This window comes from Pseudorasbora parva, chromosome 6 (genome assembly GCF_024679245.1).
Source record: "Pseudorasbora parva isolate DD20220531a chromosome 6, ASM2467924v1, whole genome shotgun sequence".
Classification (NCBI taxonomy): Eukaryota; Metazoa; Chordata; class Actinopteri; order Cypriniformes; family Gobionidae; genus Pseudorasbora; species Pseudorasbora parva.
In genome coordinates, this window is record NC_090177.1 from 17,028,902 (window position 1) to 17,051,267 (window position 22,366).

The 22,366-nt window shown below is 37.1% G+C and overlaps 2 protein-coding genes across 4 annotated transcripts; one reads left to right on the forward strand and one right to left on the reverse strand.

Moving 5' to 3' along the window:
* The first annotated feature begins 1,917 nt into the window (after nucleotides 1-1,917).
* Nucleotides 1,918-11,927, forward strand: slc2a12 (solute carrier family 2 member 12). Of its 2 annotated transcripts, XM_067445853.1 has the most exons (7): nucleotides 1,918-2,163; nucleotides 2,238-2,329; nucleotides 2,719-2,850; nucleotides 5,344-6,735; nucleotides 6,968-7,090; nucleotides 9,881-10,013; nucleotides 11,371-11,927. In XM_067445853.1, exons 3-7 carry the CDS (start codon nucleotides 2,739-2,741, stop codon nucleotides 11,462-11,464), a joined length of 1,854 nt encoding a protein of 617 aa, XP_067301954.1. In that variant the 5' UTR covers nucleotides 1,918-2,163; nucleotides 2,238-2,329; nucleotides 2,719-2,738; the 3' UTR covers nucleotides 11,465-11,927. The 2 variants fall into 2 exon arrangements, with proteins under 2 accessions (XP_067301954.1, XP_067301953.1); XM_067445852.1 differs by lacking the exon at nucleotides 2,238-2,329 and having other exon boundaries at nucleotides 1,920-2,163.
* A 769-nt stretch (nucleotides 11,928-12,696) lies between these two features.
* Nucleotides 12,697-20,609, reverse strand: tbpl1 (TBP-like 1). 2 transcript variants are annotated; one of them, XM_067445866.1, is made up of 7 exons: nucleotides 20,408-20,609; nucleotides 19,443-19,639; nucleotides 16,642-16,724; nucleotides 16,451-16,514; nucleotides 15,544-15,647; nucleotides 14,928-15,022; nucleotides 12,697-13,983 (listed from the first exon to the last, which is right to left on the reverse strand). In XM_067445866.1, exons 2-7 carry the CDS (start codon nucleotides 19,569-19,571, stop codon nucleotides 13,904-13,906), a joined length of 555 nt encoding a protein of 184 aa, XP_067301967.1. In that variant the 5' UTR covers nucleotides 19,572-19,639; nucleotides 20,408-20,609; the 3' UTR covers nucleotides 12,697-13,903. The 2 variants fall into 2 exon arrangements, with proteins under 2 accessions (XP_067301967.1, XP_067301966.1); XM_067445865.1 differs by having other exon boundaries at nucleotides 19,437-19,639.
* Between the last annotated feature and the right edge of the window lie 1,757 nt (nucleotides 20,610-22,366).

The window sequence follows — 22,366 nt, forward strand, 5'->3', positions numbered from 1 at the left end:
ATTAAAATTATTATTCATCTAATAATAATTATTATTTGTTTATTACCACCTGGATGATGCGACAGCCCATGGCCATATTGCGCCAGAACGCCAACTCCAACCCCTCGTCTCTGTCCATCATGCCCTGATTATGAGGCCATGATGGACAGAGGCCAGGGGGCAAATTTGACCAGTATGCCGGGGTTACACCCCTACTCTTTATCGAAGGACATCCTGGGATTTTTAATGACCACAAAGAGTCAGGACCTCGGTTTAACGTCTCATCCGAAGGAGTATAGTGTTCCCCTCATTATACTGGGGCGTTAGGAGCAACACACAGAACACAGGGTGAGCGCCCCCTGCTGGCCTCACTAACAGCTGTCCAGCAGCAACCTAGTTTGACCTCACTAATTTGGCCTCACTGGATAGGAGACTTGTTTGGTCACCTATCCAGGTATTGACCAGGCTCAGCCCTGATTCGGTTTAGTGAGAAACTCTTCGGCTACAGGGTGATATGGATGCTGTCAAACTTGACAAATTGAGTCAATGTTTGTGTGCCATTGACCTTGTCATGTAATTGCAGTTCTCTGGCCAGTAGATGACATTATATCATCAAGAGAAGGTGTTCTGGAATTTTTTTTTCTTTTTTCCACAAATTAAAAAAACAACAACAAAAAAACGTTGGGTGGAGCTATTATTCTCAAAAACATGGCACGTGAATTCATTACAGCAGCACATATATGTAAATCTATGTAGGGAAAATACACAGCTGCTACTCAGCAACTCACACACACCAAAGCAGATTATACAGTGTCTGTTGACTTGAACTCATCTTATCTGTGACACAGCAGACCACCATATTAGTTAGATCAAATTAACAATTGTTGGTTGACAGGCTAGAACTTTCTGGTAATAACTTGTTTCTGGTTACAAAAAAAAAAAAGATAGAAAAAAAAACCCTATATGGGAGCATTCTGTGTTTGTTCACTTTACTGGGATTATAGGCTTTAGGCCTACGGCAGTTCCAGCTATTGCACAGCAAATATTCTACTCCAGGTACACACAACGAAAAAAGGTGTCAAATTTGTACCTTTAGGGGTACAGCAGCTTGTGATTTTATATGTTCACAAAGTGTTCCTGTAAAAAAAAAAAAATCTTTCAAGATCTGTTAAAAATCTGTTTATATCTTTCAAGAAAGAAATTGAACAGGCTATTTTGATGATTTTCATTGAAGCAAACAGCAGTTAAAACTTTTGGTAACTCTCTATTTTATTCTTACATATAGTATATGTCACTATATTATGAATCTTTATTTGTATAAATTATGCACAGTGACATGCAACTAACCCATAACCAAACCAAATCCTAACCATAGCCTATAGTAAGTACAAAGTGACTTAAGATTAGTATTTAAATGTACAATTACAGTGTAACAAACACACCTTAAAATAAAGTGTAAAGAAAATTTGTATATATTTGTACACGTTTCAATTTCTTTATGTAGACCTTAAGCCCCCTCTAGTGTGCATTTGTTTGTTACATTTATGATGGGTTTTTTTTCTTCTCAAAAATGCATCTGTAAAATTACTGTAAAATAAAAAAAACAGGTTTGAGGAAAAAATAAAAAGATAAATTAAATAATAAAGAAAAATTTAAAAGTAAAAACGAGCCTATTCCACCTGCGTGAAGGCTATGCTGCGTAAAAATATTGGTAAAAAAAAAAGTAAACTCACTCGGCATCGTTCAGGTTTTGTGAACCGGTTCATTGATTCATGGAAAAGATTCAATCAAAAGGAACTGAACTCCGACTCCTAAACAAACCGGTCACCGCAACAGCTGACAACAACATGCGGTCATAATGTGTGTGTTGGTCACCACCACATCGCTACTTCCGAACCAATATGTAATAAAACATAATAATATACTGTAATAATGAATGCTTTATGAACACAGTCCAGTAAGAGCCGCTTATTTCTTCATGCACTTCTGCTTACTTGACACTTTCAGTCTCGCTGTTTTGCACTGGTTAATGTAGGCGGAGTTTAAGTCACTGTGCCTTCCAAAACAAGAAACGTGTATCGAAAGAAACAAGGACAGATAAGTTACTGCCACCCGGGAGGAGAGAGGCGAAGAAGAGCTGCAATGAACTCAAGGACAGCATTCCCCATTATTGACATTTAAGAGGTAACGTAAAGACATTAAAGCGCGATGGCTCTGGTTGAATGATTTTGAGCTTTTACTTGTTGATCTGTGCATAGAGCAATGGCACTGAGAAATCCAAGATGGTCAGTGGCTGTGCATTCCTGATTGGGACATGCTGTTACAAATGTGTTAAGAGCAGTACATAAAGGTATTGATGTGTGTTGTGCTGCTTTCATTGGTTGCTTTGTTAGTCAGTATAAGCTTCCATGAACTTGATAACCAGTTTGTGTTTTTTAGTTCAATGGTTATTTGCATGCTGATTACAGATATATTTCAATGCAGATCTTCTTACTTCTTACTAAGAGACAGACTTTGTATGAGATGTTTGTATTGGGTTAATAATCCCAAATTAATATCTCTAGTGTTGTAAATGGGTCAAAGACTATAGGTGTCTAGGAGAGTTCTGAAGGTCCCTTACAAATTAGTTTCCTCAGTATCCTCTTTCAATACTTATTTTATCGCTGATGAAATGCATGATCAAATGTTTAGTATGAACCTATTATTAAATAATCATTGTTTACTGTCCACCTACTGTAGTTGCACAACCATTGAAGAACATGAAAGTGTCTGAAGAGTCCATAAAAATGACGTCTGACCCCCAGAGCAAAACATTTCTACGGAATCCAGATACTCACACATATCTAGAGAAAAGCCCATCTGCAAAAACAGGTAAGTATTCCCTCAAATATCCCTGGTTTCACAGACAAGACTTAAAACTAGTCCCAGGCTTAATTTCATGTTTGGGCGGTTTTACCTGAAAGTAACTTGTACTGACTTATCTTAAAATATGTCACTGCTATTGTTTTGTCTCAAGATGCACACTGTTTTATCCTAAGGCACGTTTAGAAACTCAAAACACATGTTTAATTTTGACTTTACAGGGACTGTAAATGCTCTAACTGAACTAAACCTAATCCTGGCCTAAAGGCGCAAAATGTACGATTTTTGGATTAAGCTATCCAAAAACTACTGGAACAGTGTTATATATTTTATTGACTTCTGTTATTCCAAATGTTTCCAAGAAAGTTTGAATCCAGAAAAATAATCAATTTTATCCAGGACCGGACCATGTCCGTGCGTCGCCTATGAGTGACATCATACACGCGTTACCCTTGATTTTCATTTTTATTTAGTTTAATTAGTTTTAATGTATTATATTTTTTGTTAGACAAGGGAACAACTGTTTGGAGACATATATACACAGAAAACGAATTATTGTACTGTAATACAATATGCTTCTGTCATACAATACGTTTTAAAATAAATCGCATGCCATTTAGCAACACAAGCCATCTAGCATTTATTAATATGATATTCTGATATCGATTTAGCTTACTGCAGTGTGCAACAAGTGTCTCATAGTAGTCGTGAGGGAATGCAAAGAGTAAGGTTATAACATAATTTTCAACACACTCAAATATATCTAATATGATAAAACAGCGCTGTGTTACCCCACATACGCATGACCAGAAGTGGGATAATAAACGTTCCGCTGATGTTGAGCCATGCGTCATGCTCGTCTGTCATTAGCAATCGCTTCAGCGGCCTCGTTCAGCTCCCGCAGCACTCGGGCCTGCTCTGCTTCATGCTATAGTAACTTTAATAATCTCATCCATTAACATGATGAGTCCCGTCCCCATTCTTATCCAACGTCTGTGGGGTGAAGACGACAACTCAAGCTACGCCGTTGCTTTGAATAGGCAACCTCTAGCTGCGAAAAACTACACATTGTGTCGTTAATTTAAGCCCTGTCTGTGAAACCAGGTCATAGTTAAAGGAACTGTATGTAAGAAATGTATTTCAATTAATCATGAAATGGCCCTGATATGTCACTAGACTTTAGGAAATCGTGTTAATTTCTAATACTTATATCATATATATCATAGATATTGTCATTTAAAAGTTGTTGCAGCCCTCAACTGATGTTGATGTTGACATGTTGTGTTTTGGCCTGAAGGTCCACCCTCCACCTATCTACCAATCGTGAAGTCAGTAGTGTTAAGGCATCCGGGTTGTCAGATCTGCCCTATACTGTAAAAAAAAAAGGCAAATTTTGAACTTTTGCAGTACAATAGACTTGAATGTTTAAGTTATTTCAACTTAAATTATGTTAAACTGACTTTAAAAAATTAGTTACATCTTCTATAACTTATAAAAACAAGTTTAACATTGCTTAACTTATTTTGATGAGTTAAAACAATGTAAAAACATATGTTGTCATAACTTATTGAACATATAATTTTTTACAGTGTAGTTACCACAGCTGCAGCTACAAACGTTCCTGCTGATCCTGCAGCTTATCTGGCAACCTCGAGTCAGGGGGAGGGGGAGAGGGGATACACCGATCTACAGTCATTAGAAAGTGATTGCAGTACCAGTTTTGGCCACAATCTTACATACACTTCCTTTAAAAGGAAAAAAAATCCCAGTTTTAGTTTTAGTTTTTGATGACTAAAACGGATCTAAATCTTTACTATAACTGTCATGTTAAAAATAGGCTTGAATTATTATTATTTATTTATTTTTCTCCAAATGTCCTGTTTTGATAATTACTGATTCGTTTTGCATTCACAATCAGAAGCTTTTGTTTTAAAGTTAAAATGCCAATTATTGAAATGAATTACTTATTTTCGGATGATTCAAACTTTTAGATTTTTAAGTATTTCACAAAAATTTGTGGAAATTATAAAACTCATCTAGAACATGTTGCCGTAGTTGTGTAACAGTTATGTAATCCAAATCATAACTAATGGAACCCCATTGATACTGCTGTACATTTCTTGCAACAGCTGTGATGTTGTAATCAATCAGTCATATAAAGTCAAAGAATTAGTTTGATAGTCAGTTATTTTGTAGGTAATTATAGGTGATTAGTGTGCCTTTATCTGGGATGATTATAGAGTCTGCAATAAAGCAATTCATACGCTTGTCAGTGCTTACTGTATAACTGTTTGTTGAATAGCATTGAACCTTGAAAACAAAAGCCATGTGAGCAAGTGATTCTGTGAGGATGATTTTTGTTAAATAGCGTAACATTCCATATTCAGGGGTTATTTTGATTGTATACGGGCATTGTTAAATCTATTTAGAAATTTAAGGGTCTTTATTTTTCATTTTATAATGTATATTTTATGATATATTATATTCTCTGTTTCTCTGTAGGTAATGGTGCAGCACTGGTGTTGTGTTCTGTGTCTGTGGCCTGCCTGAGTGGATTGATGATGGGTTATGAGATGAGTCTGATATCAGGAGCTTTGCTTCAACTCAGGGATGCTTTGACTCTCTCCTGTCCGGAGCAAGAGCAAGTCGTTGGGTCTCTTCTGTTTGGAGCCTTCTTCCTGTCCCTGGGTGGCGGCACCCTCCTGGATCGTTATGGACGGCGGTTCACTATCATCCTCACAGCGCTGCTGTGTGTTTTGGGCACACTTCTGAGTGTGTGTGTGGTATCATTTTGGACGCTAGTGGTGGGGCGGATGTTGGTCGGCATGGCGGTTGCGCTGTCAGGCACAGCGTCTTGCCTGTATGCGGCGGAAGTGTCACCGGCCACCTGGCGTGGAAGGTGCGTGTGTGTATATGAGTTAATGGTAGTTTTAGGGATGCTGTTGGGTTTTGGACTGAGCTGGGCATTCGCAGGGGTCCAGGATGGATGGAGATTTACATTCGGTGGCGTACTGCTTCCTGCTTTGCTGCAAGCCGGCATCATGCCGCTGTTGCCGCAGAGTCCACGCTTTTTGCTCGCACAGCAGCGTGAGAAAGAGGCTCACGCAACTCTCCTCCGTCTCCGCGCGGGGATCAGAGGGGTGGACGCGGTGGAGGACGAACTTCAGGCGATTCGCTTGGCACTGGGGGCGGAGCGCCTGCATGGCTTTTTGGACCTCTTCCGTTCCCGTGACAACATGCTTCAGAGACTGCTTGTTGGGATGGCGCTGGTGTTCTTGCAGCAGGCTACGGGGCAGCCCAACATTTTGGCGTACGCGTCAACTGTTCTCAGCAGCGTGGGCTTCCATGGGAACGAGGCAGCGACTCTTGCGTCCACTGGTTTTGGTGTGGTTAAAGTGGGCGGGACCATTCCTGCAGTTTTTTTAGTGGACAAAGTGGGGCCTAAAGCCCTTCTGTGTGTTGGAGCCGTCATTATGATGTTGTCAACGGCAACTCTGGGGGCCGTTACAATGCAGAGCCACACACATGTTTCCAGTCTATGCAAAAGCCCCATAAATAAAGCAAACCTCACAGTACTTGGGATGGGAGATGAGACTGATATCCAGACGAACACTCCACTGGGCTTATACCAGCCTTCTGATTACGAACTTCAAACCAAGCATAAATCAGACCCTTTCCTCACTAGCACTAATGGCACTAAGGGCCACTGGATTTTAAACTACACTTATGATCATAGGACAGCATTGATGAAACAGGCTGAGGGTTCTGAGAAAGACAGTTCAAAAATTGCTCTTCAATCTCTTCATGTTAATGAGGTGTCGCCCTCTCTGAAATGGATCTCGCTGGTCAGCCTGCTAGTATATGTAGCTGGATTCTCCATCAGCTTGGGACCAAGTAAGTTGCCAAATCACTGTTCACACTTGTCACATAAAAACAAACATTCCTTTTAAAAGAATAATTCAGCCAAAAATTAAATTCTGTCATCCTTTAATCATCTTCATGTCATTCCAAACCAATATGATGGATTTTAGCGATTCTTTTAATGTTGCATTTTTAATTTTTCAAGCTGTTCTTTCGTTCTCTCACTTTTAACCAAACTTATTTCTGCCCTTGTAATCATCTTTAGTGGTTCATGTAGTTTTGAGTGCGATCTTCCCGAATGGCATCCGTGGAAAGGCTGTGTCTGTCATCTCTGCTTTTAACTGGGCCACAAATTTACTCATATCGATGACCTTCCTTACCATGACAGGTAACACACACACACACACACACACACACAAGCACAGAGAGGAGATTATGAGATCAGTAGATCATCGTGACCCAGTTATATTGCAGGGTGCAGTCAGTGTATTATCAGGATCTGGCTTCTGAAGGTCATCCAATAAAACCATGAAGATTGAGACTCTTTTTCTCAATTTAGATAAGTGGTTAATTTGTCCTTTCTCATGGGGTGCTTTTTTCATCTGGGACCTTGCTCTGACACTATGAGGAGGAAAATATTATAATTAGGGAGCATCACTATTATTTTCCTCATACTTGTGGTTAGTGGTTTGTTCAAATCTCTAAGCCTAAATATTACATTGTAATACCTGTCACTAATTGACATGACTAAAGACATAAGTGTCATTTATTTGTCATTTAAATGTCATAAATGCCTCTCTTCATCAAACTGCACTGGTTGCCAATGGCTGCTGGCATCAAATTCAAGGCACTAGTTCTCGCCTACAAAACAACCACTGGCTCTGCACCAATATACCTAAACTCACTTGTTCAGACTTACACACCCTCCAGAAGCTTGCGTTCTGCGAGCGAGCGGCGCCTCGTGGTTCCATCCCAAAGAGGAATGAAATCGCTCTCACTGACATTTTCCTGGACCGTTCCCACCTGGTGGAATGACCTGCCGTGCTGCCGAGTCTGTAGCCATTTTTAAAAAACATCTTAAGACACATCTTTTCCAATTGCACTTGACCAATACAGAATAGCACTTACTGATCACCACAGCAACGACCAAAAAGCGCACACTCCTGGATCATATCTACGTCTCTCATCCGGATTTGTGCCTTCAGGCGGGTATGTTACATAGTTATCTTAACTATCAAAATCCAGTGTTCTGTATTTTGCGTACGTGAGTTTTTGTTGTAGATGGCTATTGCTGCGCGTTTAGCTAGAATGCCATACAAAACCAACCCATTGGGCCACTGAATCTGCATTAACGACAACAGCTGGGGCAACAGCCTTAGTTCTAATGGGTTGTTATCATAGCTATCAAAATCCAGTGTTCGGCATTTTGCGTACGTGAGTTTTTGTTGTAGATGTCTATAAAAAATTTTTTTTTAAAAATTGTGTATTGTGCTAATTAATTGAGATTTCTTACAGCTCTTACAGGTTGTTGGCCTTGTCTGTTTCGTTGCTTCTATTACTCTCCCCTTTTTTGTAAGTCGCTTTGGATAAAAGTGTCTGCTAAATGATTAAATGTAAATGTAAATGTAAATTTAATTCCAAGTAGAGTCTGAAAAAGACACCATGATTGGGTCCATACAGGCATTATGTAAGAGTTCATTTAGCCATAGATCATTAACGGATGTGTTGTTTTGATTCGAGATACTATTCTGGAAAAACATTGGATTAATTATTAATGTTAGAATTTATCCCAGAATGTGTTTTCATAGCCTTCAAGGATTGCTCTAGCTAACGTTAGATAGATATATTTTTTTGTGTTCAACAGAAGAAACTCATATATATATATATATATATATATATATATATATATATATATATATATATATATATATATATATATATATATATATATATATATATATATATATATAATATACACACACCAATCAGGCATAACATTATGAACATATGGACAAATGTTCCTAGTATTGTGTTGGTCCCCTTTTCGCCCTGACCCATCATGGCATGGACTCCACTGGACCACTGAAGGTGTGCGGTGATATCTGGCACAAAGATGTCAGCAGCAGATCCTTTAAGTCCTGTAAGTTGTGACTTGGGGCCTCTATGGATTGGACTTGTTTGTTCAGCACATCCCCCAGATGCTCGATTGAATTGAGATCTGGGGAATTTGGAGGCCGAGTCAACACCTCAAACTTGTTGTTGTGCTCCTCAAACCATTCCTGAACCATGCTGAAAGGGGACACAGCCACCAGGGAATACAGTTTCCATGAAAGGGTGTACATGGTCTACAGTAATGCTTAGGTAGGTGTCAAACTAACAGCTACATGGATGGCAGTACCCAGGGTTTCCCAGCAGAACACTACCCAAAGCATCACACTGTCGCTGCCGGCTAATCTTTTTCCCATAGTGCATCCTGGTGCCATGTGTTCCCCAGGCAAATAACGCACATGTACCTGGCCATCCACGTGATGTAAAAGAAAATGTGATTCATCCGACCATGCCACCTACTTCCATTGCTCCATGGTCCAGTTCTAATGCTCACATGCCCACTTTTGGCACCTTCGGCGGTGGACGGGGGTCAGCATGGGCACCCTGACTGGTCTACGGCTATGCAGCGCCATATACAAACAAACTGTGATGCACTGTGACACCTTTCAGTCAGAACCAGCATTAACTAAAAATGTACTAAAAATGTTCACTTGCTGCCTAATATATCCCACACACTAACAGATGCCGTGATGAAGAGGTAATCAGTGTTATTCACTTCACCTGTCAGTGATCATAATGCTATGCCTGATCGGTGTATAAATATATATAATCAGACTGTATTTGTATGAAATACTGTTACTATATTACTCATTAAGGGCTGTATAGAATTTGTTCTCAAAAATCACTAAGTGCAGACTGAGTTAGGATTGTGTGTTTAGAGGCAGTCTGCCAAACATTCATTTGCCACCTGTGGGGATGTTCCTGCGGCGATGGAATGAAAACACAAGAAACACAAACTTACAAAGAAACTTACAAAGTTTTGCACAGAACAATAAACAAAACAAAAAACTTTTGTAGCTTAAAGGAGTGTTTTGCAGAGGTGATTTACTGTAATGTTGTGTGGTTTCAGAAAGGATCGGCCTGCCCACCGTGATCTTCTCCTATGCTGCTATGAGCTTTGTGTTGGTGGTGTTTGTGATTGTATTTGTACCAGAGACGAAAGGCCGATCACTGGAACAGATCTCTAAGGAACTTGCCATGAAGTGAGTACACACACACACACACACACGCAAAAATGTGTTAATGGTCCCATTTTCCCTTGTGTTGTTTTCAAATGTAGTTAATTAGCGACAACATAAAGGCACCATTTTTATTATTGCTCATTATATGTAATCAAATTTGGCAGGTAAGATAATTGTATTAATTAAAATAAATTATTATGATTATCCTGAACAATGTGTAAGCCATAGATATTTACCGGTATACGTTGATGCCATATTCGCCATTTGTTGTATTTCCGCCAACGGTCAACATTTCGGATGCTGTTGTCTCTCACTGTTTTCCAAGATGCCACAATATCGCGCCACCACTTTAAATTCCTGATGAGATAATCTTTCACAGATCAGAATGTTTTTGGTTTGTGTATTAATTTATATGTATTAAACCAATATCACAGGTTTTTTATGTCAAGTTAGCTAACGCCGCCTTAAGTTTTTTTGCAGATATAGATATTCATGCGTGCGTATAACTACAGGTGCCTCATTTTATGTGTAAATGAAAGGAAGAAAGGTTCTTGGGAGTGCTCGTAACAGTCACATGGTCAAAAAACAAGAAAAATAAAAACGTTGTGCATTTTGGTAGGGCAAGTAAAAATCTAAACCGGTCTGACTGGGCCAATAGGAAACATCCTTAGGGTTGAGCCCTGATATATTAAAGGCACAGATAAATGTGACATTTATTACAATGGTTGTTTTAAGTTCAATTAAATTAGAAGTTGTGTACATTTTTAAAGTCTAATAAATGTTAAAATTGATAGCTTTTAATTATACTGTAATGTTTACTGGATATAATTAATGCCTAAAATTGAGAAAATAAATACATTTCATAAAGACATCAGTAGCAGTATTGGTGTATCTGTGGTACTGGCCTTCTTTCATGAAAATATGTCATTAAATAATTATTTAAAACATATTTTCTTTATGTTGTTAGAAGATTAAATGTGAAAATACTGCTGTATTAAGTTACAATACAATTTTTGTTATAGGTGTGATTAATCGTAATTAATCATATGAAAGTGAAGAAAAATTTGCGATAAATTTGTTAAAATATGTAAGCGATTGATAACGCTAACAATTTTATTTTTTAAATAAAAAATTCCAATAGAGTTACAATGAAGGAGAGTCTTGAATATTTAAAATATCTTAGTATGGAACTATTTTTTCAGTAACCTGTTCTATAAAAGGCACACCCCCCATTCAGCTAAATATTTTGAAACATACTTCTTTGCAAGGATTATGTGTTTTTAAAATGCTTGGCACTTGCCCCACTCTGCATGCATGGATTAGAGTTTATGTTCTAAAGTGCATCACAAAACGATGAGACGCATGTCCTGTTTTGCAGGAATCACCTGAGCAGCACACTGCTGTGTCACAGAAGAAAACACGAGGCTACAGCACAACCCACACCGGAGGAAAAAGCTCTCACAACCATTTGACTTTTTACCCAGTGGAAGAGCACAAGGATATTTGCACACGGTTCTTGGTGCTGTCAGACAACTTGCAGGACAGCCAAATCTGTGACTACACTGATCTACTGTGTAGAATACATATGATTAATTAATTTTGTCATGGTAATAACAATTTTGCTTAAACCTTCCCATGGCACAAACGGGTCAGTTGAGATGAATTTAAAATGTCAATCTGATTTATTTGTATTACATTTTTAAATGCATTCTTAAGTAGTTTTGGACTTAGAGCTTTTACAAGTCACTGTTATGAAATGTTTTGGAAGTTGTGCATGTGCAATCATGGCCATAATTATGCCATGTCAGGTCAAAGCCAAGTTCTGCGGCCCAGACAAAGATCAGTATTTGTGTGCTGAGCACTACCAGAGAAAACACTTGAAGATGTCACTGATACAAGATTCCTTCATGCCATTAAATTTCAATCACAAATCGACATGTGTAATATTACGCAATGGAATTTGATTAATTTAAAAAGCACGTGATTTTAGTAAAAAAAAAATTATATATCTCCTCCTCCATCAAAACATGCATTAAATACACTTTTCAAAGAATTACATTTATTAAAACACATTTTCTGATTATAAATGTAAAAAAAAAAAAGTGTCGAAATATAGTTATTCTTTCTTGAGGTAAATGTGACGTGCTGTTTACAAACTTTTATTTACATGTTTCCGCTGTTGAAACTGGTTGAAACATTTTTTAAGTCTTTCTCCGCCTGCGTAAAAAAAAAAAAAAAAAAATCTATGGACCCCAGAATATTGTATGAATTTCGGAACAATCAACAACAAAAAGAGAAAAAAAAATATAGGTTAATGCATTCTTCTTGTTTTTTTAATCAACACTTGAATGTGGGTACGTTTCATTAAAAAAAAGCTAACGTTACATTTTGAGCAAGAAGCTGAGAAAGTCACGTCAAAAAAGTTACGAATATCGGATTTAGAACGATATCAAAACTAAAACCCCATGCGGGTCGACATTTCATTCAGTACAGCAGAGGGTGTTGCACCCCGTTGTTTTTATTTTATATTTTTATTTTATTTAACGTTACATTTAATAAATAAATAAGTTGAACATTTTGTGGTGGCCTTTTGAAAGCCACCACAATTGTCTCGTGACGTCAGTGAAGGTTTTAACCTATGGTTTTAACAACAATTGTCCAACCGGCGAAAAAACTTATTTTTTTTTACACTCTGGCCCGCAGTAAGGTAAGAAAGACATATTACTTGATTGGAAATATATCTCTTGGGTCTGATAGGTCCATGAGTTGATTTATATGTGCTGTCGCCGTGCAGCCTGCATTTGTGCTTGGAGGTTGTGATTTGACTAGGCAGGTTCATTAACGCAGGTATATGCTATATTACCTGCGTTAATGTGTTTGTTTAATTAATAACCTTGTGATTATTAGTTTACTAGAACTAATAATTTCTAGTATTAGATTACTAGAAATTATTAGTTTACTGAGGAGTGCCATGACTCATGACACATGACACATGACACAAAAGCATCAACACGACATTTATTTTTTAAAAACATTTGACAACTTGAAAGCTGAGGCTTCAGAAAGCACAAACATTTTTTTGAGATGTTTTTATTTAATGTTATCTTATAACCGCGTTTCATGACTTTTCATAACGGCCTTTATGACTTTTGACAAGTTTTGTTGGATGCGATCATGCGACCGTGGGCTAAACTGAATTGAACTTGGATCTTAAACACGTGAAACTGCGCATTTCGGACTCAGTGTGCAAAGGCCTTAATGCTGGTATATTAATCTTTAAAGAGACAGACACACACAAATTACTGACAATTATGACTTAATATAGGGGTTATTTTTTTATTTTGTTTATTATAAAATACAAAAGTTTTCACATATTACATATACATATGGACCAAAAACTCTTTAATAACCCAGAGTGTTCTTGTCCACAACAGATACACATCACCTGCTGTTTAAATGTGAAGTGTTTGCCCTTTAACCTCTTGCTATCATTAAATGAGCTGTAAAGACGTCACTAGAATCAACTTAGTTAAAATTTCCAAGATATTTCAGTAAAATGTGATCTTTAAACGTCACTGCTTGCCAGTTTTTACTTTGGTGTCCATGCATTATAATACAATTAATTCAAGTGTTTATAAACTACACAATGCCAGCAACACAATGTCAATGCACTAATGGTCCTCTTCTGAGCTTTAAGAGGTCGTCCGTAATTGCAATGGGGTCCGAACACCAAAGTCAACGTTCAAAGGCATGACTCTGAAAACACACGACCTAGACCCGCTTGGACGTGAAATGGCAAAAGCTGCCTTGGACACACATACAGTACAACAGTTACAAGCCTTAAAACATTCAATGATAAGGTGCTTTTAATTTTAAACCGGTGCCTACGTGTGTGTGTGTGTGTGTGTGGTTTATGACAGTGTTTTCTGACACTCAAACAGCAGAGGATAAATCTGCTCCACGGCAGAAGCCACAGTCTGAACATTTGGTCCTAGAGAGAGGGAGAAATGGTCATTAACAATAAGATCCAACATTAGTTGAGCTTTTCTTTATGCTAAACACAAAAAAAGCAGATTCTAAAATGTGTAAATGTTTTGATAAAAAAAAAAAAAAAACTCAGTACAGAACAATTTAACTCAAACAATGCAAAAATATGATATATATATATATATTTTTTTTAATTAAATTAAATCACAAACTCTTAAGAATATGGAAGCGGAAATGTTTTTATATATTGTATATTATAATAATATATTATTAATTGCTAAATCCTACAATAAGAATATGATAGATAAAAAAATGTAGCTAAAAATATAAATATAATTTGAATGATACCTTCTGTTCTGCACATATAACACTTAGTCTAGTGAATAAAACGTTTACTCAGACCTAAGAGCCTGATTGTAGTAATATAATGTGGCTAAATCTTTTTTGTGTTGTAATTTATTAATGTAGCTGAATAATTCTTTTAAGTACTTGACTAAAGGCCATTACATACTCCGAAAGAACAGAGAAAAAAGTTCTTGCTCCCAATGCAGCCTTGGTTTGGGAGGTCTTGCAGCTTGTTCTTGACACATCATCTGAGCAGAACTTTTTTCTTTTGGGTGTCCGAGAACTATTGTGTGATTGGTCAGAAATTTAAAGTGGGCGTGGTTAATGCGTTGAAATGGAGTTCTTCGACACCTGCTTTTCTCGTGAAGTATGATATTCTTGGCCAGAACAAACTTTGTTCTTGTTCTTTCCATCTTGTGAAAACTAACAAATGTCTTTGTTCTTGCAGAGTATGTCCCAATCTTAATGCAGTAATCTGTATAGACGCATGTACTGAAAAGGTGCTCTACAAATTACATCTTTTGGTGTATTTCATAGGATTTTTTGCAGTACATTTCAGACACAAAAAAAAATGACACTGAGCAAAAGGTGTGAGTGAACTACCTGTAACAGTGATACTGCCTGTGGAAAACACCTGCACTGTACTCCTGAGGTTTTTGATTCTGTATGTCGCAGCAGGATGGATCTCGGGTTCATAGCTAAAAATAAACACAGACACAAATATCGTGATGAGGCCCCAGCAATCCAGCTGCAAGAGAACATGTTTCTAGCATGAGATTGCTCGATGCTGCCGCATACACCATTTCACCACTAGAGAGCACAGTTCCCTTTTTTAGGCTCTTAATGAGCCTTTGGAGCTGGTGTTAACATCAATCTCTCGCAATCTGGATCACAAGTGGTCAGGTGAGGCACATCAATGTTCACAGCTGGTGTTAACATGAATCTTAAATGCATCCCCTGTGACTACTTGTGACTGAATTTTATAAAGGAAAGTCTCCAATTTCATCACTACATTCATTACTACTCTGTGAGGTTCAGTACTGTTTAACCTTTATTTTGCACTGACCTCTTGTGAGTTTGTTAATACAAAATCAACAGGCATAAGCACAAAATGTATGTCTAAGAAGCCAGTCTGTTTGTCTAACACAAGGGCACCTACTATTAAAAATGGGTATGATAAATTGTATGTGTAGATGTAGAACACCGTGGAAGGTCTTACCTGGCAATGGGCCGATTATTCTTAGTGAACTCAATGAGACGGATTTGAAAAGGCAGGGAGCACACAGCCAGCACATTGACAACTTTAAAGTCTGAGAACCTCACCTGCAGATGAGAAAATACAATTTATTCAACATTCAGGCCTAGTCCACACGTACACGGGTATTTTTATTACCGGAGTTTTTCCTCCTCCGTTTTAAAAAACAATCGCGTCCACACAAGCACGGTTTTTAAAAAAAATTCTGTCCACATGAGAACGCAAAACTACGCTATGATTGGCTGCCTGATTTCCACATGGGTCCCATTCACTGCACCGATGCACATTGCACTGACTGAGGGATGCCATGGGCTCAAGTGAAACCCTTCTACAAGTTCCTTTACTTTGGACTCAGTGACAGGTAACATACACAGGTGCAGGGCCGAAGTGGACTGTAATTGCTTCACACACTTGCTTTACTATTTTGTATTATTGCATTCTGGCGCCTTTGTTCTGCAATACAATGAAATAACTGAACATGTATCTGTAGGATATACGTGTGATAAGCGCTGTTAGTGGAGTCCACCGCATAGAATCGACTCACGTAAATCAAAAGGAGATAACGTGGAAAATCTGATATCAAACAAAGGAAAGAACGGCGCGCACTTCAATTTAAAAAGCCGAAATCTCCGGTTTCACCATCTACACGACAACGCTGTAACCGGAGTTTCTAAAAATCTTCACCCTGGCCGGAGTTTTCAAAAAAGTCCGGTTTTAGTAACCGGATACAGCGTTTGCGTGTGGACGAACAGCCAAACCGCGTAGAAAAAGCTGCGGTTTTGAAAATACCCGTGTTCGTGTGGACAGGGCCTCAGAACAGCTACAATGCAGTTTACAAAATTAACAAGTAGTTATTAATCCATTTAGACACCTTGAATCCAATCTTCTGCAGACAGCGGGCCAACCGCCGAGCACCCAGTTTTGCTTCCTCCTCACTAAACAAAAATAAACATGCAAGAAATTGACCAATTGTCCAAACATACAGTATCTTAGAAGACAACAACTTTAGAAGCAGCACAAACAACTTTTCTAGCAATTCTGAGAACTGAAAGGGAGTGAGACCTCGTTGCTCCAGTGCAAATAATTTTCCCTGATGACCATATAGAGGCAGTGATACGTGGTTTTCGCAGCTTCATCAGGACTTTCTGGAAAAACACACAGAACATAAGCAACAGCATGCGTAAATGATTGGCCATATACTGATTAATAATGCTGATACTGAAAATCTCAGTCAAGGGGGAAAACAACGCTGCTGATTTCCATGAATTGTGTGCTAGTGTCCTATTACAACTTTACTTCTATTACAACTAGAGGTACAAGATGCATGTTTTGTAGTTATGCAAAACTAGACATGTTAACTCTTTCCCTGCCAGCGTTTATATCTTTTTTTTCTTCTTTTTGCCAGCCAGGGTTTTTGTACATTTTAACAAACATGTAATAGCCCATAACATATTTTTTTTATTAATATAAAGATAGAGCAGACCCTCTTCTTTTAAACAAAAATAAAAACATTTTATTTCAGCTTCATGCATTCCTTTTTTATCAAAACTTGAACATAAGTTCCATTAAAAAAAAAGCAACATTTTGAACAAAAAGCTGAGAAAATCATGTTTTTGTGAAAGACTTCATCCAGATCAGATTCAGAGCTATGCTCAAACACAGATGTTTTAGATTGAGTCCATCAACACCCCAAAGCTTCACAGTCCTAGAGCTTGTCCTGGGTCGACATTTAATTTAGTAACATTATATTTACAGTCTTTCTCTAAGTCTGTACTAATTCAGAAGATGTGTAATAGCGCCCCCTAGTGTCTAGCAGTGAACACACTGAATTCTGTGTTTGGCAGGGAAGCGTTTTCTCACATATAGTGGAAAATTTTGCGTTTGGCAGGGAAAGAGTTAAAACTTTTATGTAACAGAACAAACATGATAGTCTTCAAAGAAAAAAAAGAAAAAACACAAATTGTAACTTTAACGGCTTTATAATTATTCATTTAATTATTTAAGCTCAATTCAACTATTACCCATTGTAAGAAAAACTATCAAAAAATATTATGTCTTTAGTTTATGGGAACATGACCATTTCATTTGACAAACACACAAGTCCTGTTGGTAAGAAGGTAACTGACTATTTATTGAAAAAATAGTTTCAGGCCGTTAATGCAGTTATTAATAGTTCCATAATGCACTGTTCATTAAGATTGAATATACATAAACAGACAGAGAAAACTTGTTTCTTTTAATTTCGATTAACTTAAATTTAACCGAAACTGTGCTGTGATTTCTATTTCCCAGCATGCTTTGCCATGACAGAGGGAGAGTAAATGGTAAAATTAAGTGTTATATTAAGGATTTTTGTGCAAGATTAACGTTAAGATTTAGTAGTGTTTAATGTTTTGTTATGCTAGTTTAGAAAAGTTTCTGTTATGTTTTTGCTTGTAGGGTTACCATCATGGTGACGAGAGCATGAGCTTAGTTTGAGAACAGATATGTTCAATGTTTTATATTGCTGTGCATTCATCAAGTGCTATGGTACCAAAGCACTACGTTACCAATTAACAAGATGGCATTTATTGAATTAGTCACGTTTCCACTGCTAAAAATGTGAGATTACATTATATTTTTAAGTTAAATGTAGGGCTGCACGATAATGGTAAAAATCATAATCACGATTATTGACCACGATTATTCTGTCAAAAAGTGTAATGTTGTTTACCAACCTACACTTCACCCGAAAAGCCTGTAGGTGGCACACCGACTTCATTTAACCAATTATGATAACTTTGTTAGGAGTTAAATCAACACAAAACACATGGTTTTGGTGAATAATTTGTAATCTGTATTCACATTAGATATTTATAGCAACACAATTCGTTTGCAAATGAGACAAACCACAGATTCAGATTGCCCTGCAAATTCTGTGGCTAGGGACATCCTAAAACGCTTAACGTGAAAAATGCTTAATGTGGCTTAATTTACTGATAGTGATATTAAAAGACCAAACTTTGTAAAAATCATAAACCATAGGCTACTGTACAGCAAAACAGTTAAGCCCAGAATAGGAACACGCGTTTAATTACGTTAAAATTAAAAACGTTAGAAAGAAAAAGCTTAACGTTACTTAATGTAGCCTACTAGTGATATTAAAAGATCAAATTATGCACAGACCAAATTTTCTTTTTAGTATGCTTTATTAGTTATTTAATGTTTACTAAGTTTGGTCTCTTAATGGAGGGAAATGGGCGTTTTCTTTATGGGAGGAAAATGCCAATTAAGCGCGTTGCGTTCATATTCAGGGCTCATCTGCTTTTCTGTACATAGTATGCTTTATTATGGTGTTCACTACGTGTGGTTTGTTAATAACACTGTCTTCGTTAATTAAGCCACGTTAAGCTTTTGTCACATTTTCATGTTGCATTTCTGGAACCAGTGGCGATATCATTTCAAACTGATTCACATTATGAAAACTGCTAAAACCTTTAACTTGAACTTCAAAAGATAAAATGGCGAAACTCGTAATATTTCCAATAATTCTAAATTTGGTTCCTTTTCCCGATTGAATTGTCACATAGGTTGCAAACGTGCGTTTATTCTCCAAACAAGGTGGAGATCCGTACGTGCACTTGTTGTTATCACGATTAAAATACGATTAATCGAGCAGCCCTAGTTAAATGCATGAGTTAGCTTACTTACATATTTCAAGTTCAGAGCAATATAAATGTATGAGTACAAAATAAAAATAAAAAGCCAGGAACTTCTGCTTGCTTAAACTTTATTTTTATTTATTTTTTAAATTGAGGGGTTTACTGATTTGGGTTGACACTGTAATCTAAAACATCTGACTGTTTATTTAGACTTACTCCTACTTCAGGCTTGTAGATGACATTAGTCCCCTCTAGGCCGATGGTACGCAGGTTCAGATGGCACCTGGTTCTGAAGACAGATACTACATTGGTAATGATGATATCAAGCGCCACATCGTTACTGGGTTCCATGGAGCCGCTGTAGATGTTTTAGGCTTGACAACCCCTTTACAGATGCATGTCACGTTACAAAACACAACCTGCAAAACACAGAAAAATATTTTTTTAAATATTGGGTGGTTTTACATTTCATGTAGATTTATTCATTTTTTTTAAAGCTAACGTATGATGTTGCACATCTTAGATGGCAGTAACCATAGGTTTATAATCCACAATAGGTGGTGATTCATTAACTAAGATCATTGTCCCCAAAACAAAGGAACTTTACCACAGCTTTTCCATTGGGAATGATCCCAGTAATAAATACACTGTTAGTCACTTTGGATAAAAATAAAAATAAAACATCTACTAATATGCGCACAAAAGTGGAAAAAAAAGAACCATGTGAATTTAGCTTCTGATATTCCTACTTGAACAATGCCAAACCAGCTATTAGTTTATCCTCTATTCTCTTTTTAACGTAAAATTAAGTGTCTACGGAGTTGGAACAGATCAAATGACAAAATAATATATCTGCAGGACGTTGTGGTACCTTAGTATATTTCTGCAGCAGCTACTTATTCGGCTACATTTCATGGTCATATTTGTTTTTAGCAGCATTTATTCATCCAATAAACACATTTACACAAAGCAACATGCAATTTATCACTAAGAGACAATAACATTAAACGTGCATGCTAGCCGTTTCAGCTCAAAGAGTAAATAACAGAGAAGCGCTGTTAGAAATTAAACGTTATAGATCAATATCCACTCAAAAGAGTTCATTTGTTAAGTTTAACAACACAGAGATTTTTAGTTCATTACTTAATGAATAGCAAACACATTAAGCTAATAAAACTTTCACTTACTTGAGTGATATGGGGCGCTAAAATGAGGCGTCCGAGATAATTTTCTGCTACAATGTGGTAAAATGTTTTTAAAACAATTATTTGAATGTGTAAAAACCTATAGGAGTAAAATAATAGGTTGGGAAAGCACTAAAAGTAAACAAAAGCGTCAACACACAAACATCAGTCAACCGGCGATTGTTGTCAAGGATGCCAGTTCCTGCGCGAGATGAGAAACTGTCCATTCAAACATACAGCGCCTCCAAATGGAATGGAGGTGAACAGCGACATCATTTTAATGGAATAACAAATATACATTTTCCACTATAACAGTAGAGTTTAAATATTTTGAAACTTTAATAAATGAGGTCAAAGTGTTAACAATAGCCCTCTCTTAAAAGGGATAGTTCACCTAAAATTATTCTCACCCGTTACTCACCTTTAAGTTCTAAACCTATATGAATATTTTCTCCTGCTGAACAAAAACAAAGATATTTTGAAGAATATCAGTTATTAAAAAGTTGATGGGCTCCATTGACTTTTATAGTATTTTTTATTGGGGTCAATTAATTTTAAAGGGGTGATGAATTGAGAAATCAACTTTCCCTTGAGCTTTTGATGGGCTATAAAGGTCATAGTAATATAAGATTATCCTGTAAGATTCCGAGCTAAAATCGTCCTTGTTAGTCAAAGAAAAGCTTTATAGACACCAGGCCAGAGGCGGACAAAGTACACAACTCTATTACTTGAGTAAAAGTAAAAGTACTGCTGGTCAAATATTACTCCGTTACAAGTGAAAGTTGTAAAAACTGATTTTTACTCAAGTAAAAGTACAGAAGTATTTGTTTTCAAAAGTACTTAAGTATAAAAGTAAATATCCTTTTTTATGCCAATGCATTATTTTATTATTGTTGTATAAATGCACGCTGTCATCATGGTTTAAGCCATTCAGTGATGCTCCATCTGTCATACTACCATACGACTAACTTAAACTCATTTAAATACTTGTATAAGTTACAGAGCTGCTGTCACTTTAAGGCCGAATGCACAGATCCAATACACTGATACACATCTGATATTCTCGCAACTTTACTCTTCTCTTTCTCCCAGATGTTTATATTTTTAATATTTTATAAGACATGCACCAAGTGTATGCCAACTAAACTAATCTTGATTTTTTTTAAACTGAAACATACTTTCAAAGTATGGCTATGGGTGCACAGACTTGTGCCTAAGAACCATCTTCTTCCATTTTGCTATGAACAGATCAGTGTTCAAAAAAAGTTGGGGAAATGTATATGACCCTATAAGAGTGATTCCTGATAGACTGTCTGAAACAACAACAACAAAAAACCTTTTAAAGAAGGAAAAAATCATCCTCCGACTTTCAGAGCTGCTGCAGAAAGGACTTTTGACCTTGATAGAAATGTGGAGTAAAAAGTACGATATTTGTCTTTCAAATGTAGTGAAGTAAAAGTAAAAGTATCCTGAAAAAATTATACTCCAGTAAAGTACAGATACTCAAAAAGTGTACTTAAGTACAGTACTCAAGTAAATGTATTTTAACTACTGTCCACCTCTGCACCAGGCCCAGAAAACGACCATGTGCTTCATCCTTACGTTATCACGCAACGAAACACACCTCTACAGAATAATAAGCACGTGTAATTCAGTAGCCCCGCCCACCGACTCATCGGATCACAGGATCTGACAGGAATGGTGCAACAAACTTGTGAGTAAAACATCTTTTTATGTAATAGTAGGCTAGGCTGTGTGTTTTCCAGACGGGCTATAGTGAAATAATCCTTTCTTGATCTGGGTGTGTGTGTGTGTGTGTGTGTGTGTGTGTGTGTGTGTGTGTGTGTGTGTGTGTGTGTGTGTGTGTGTGTGTGTGTGTGTGTGTGTGTTCACTCTTATATCCACCAATCGTGTGGGCCATGTAATACAGAAATACAATTCCAATTAAAGTGGGGGGATGAG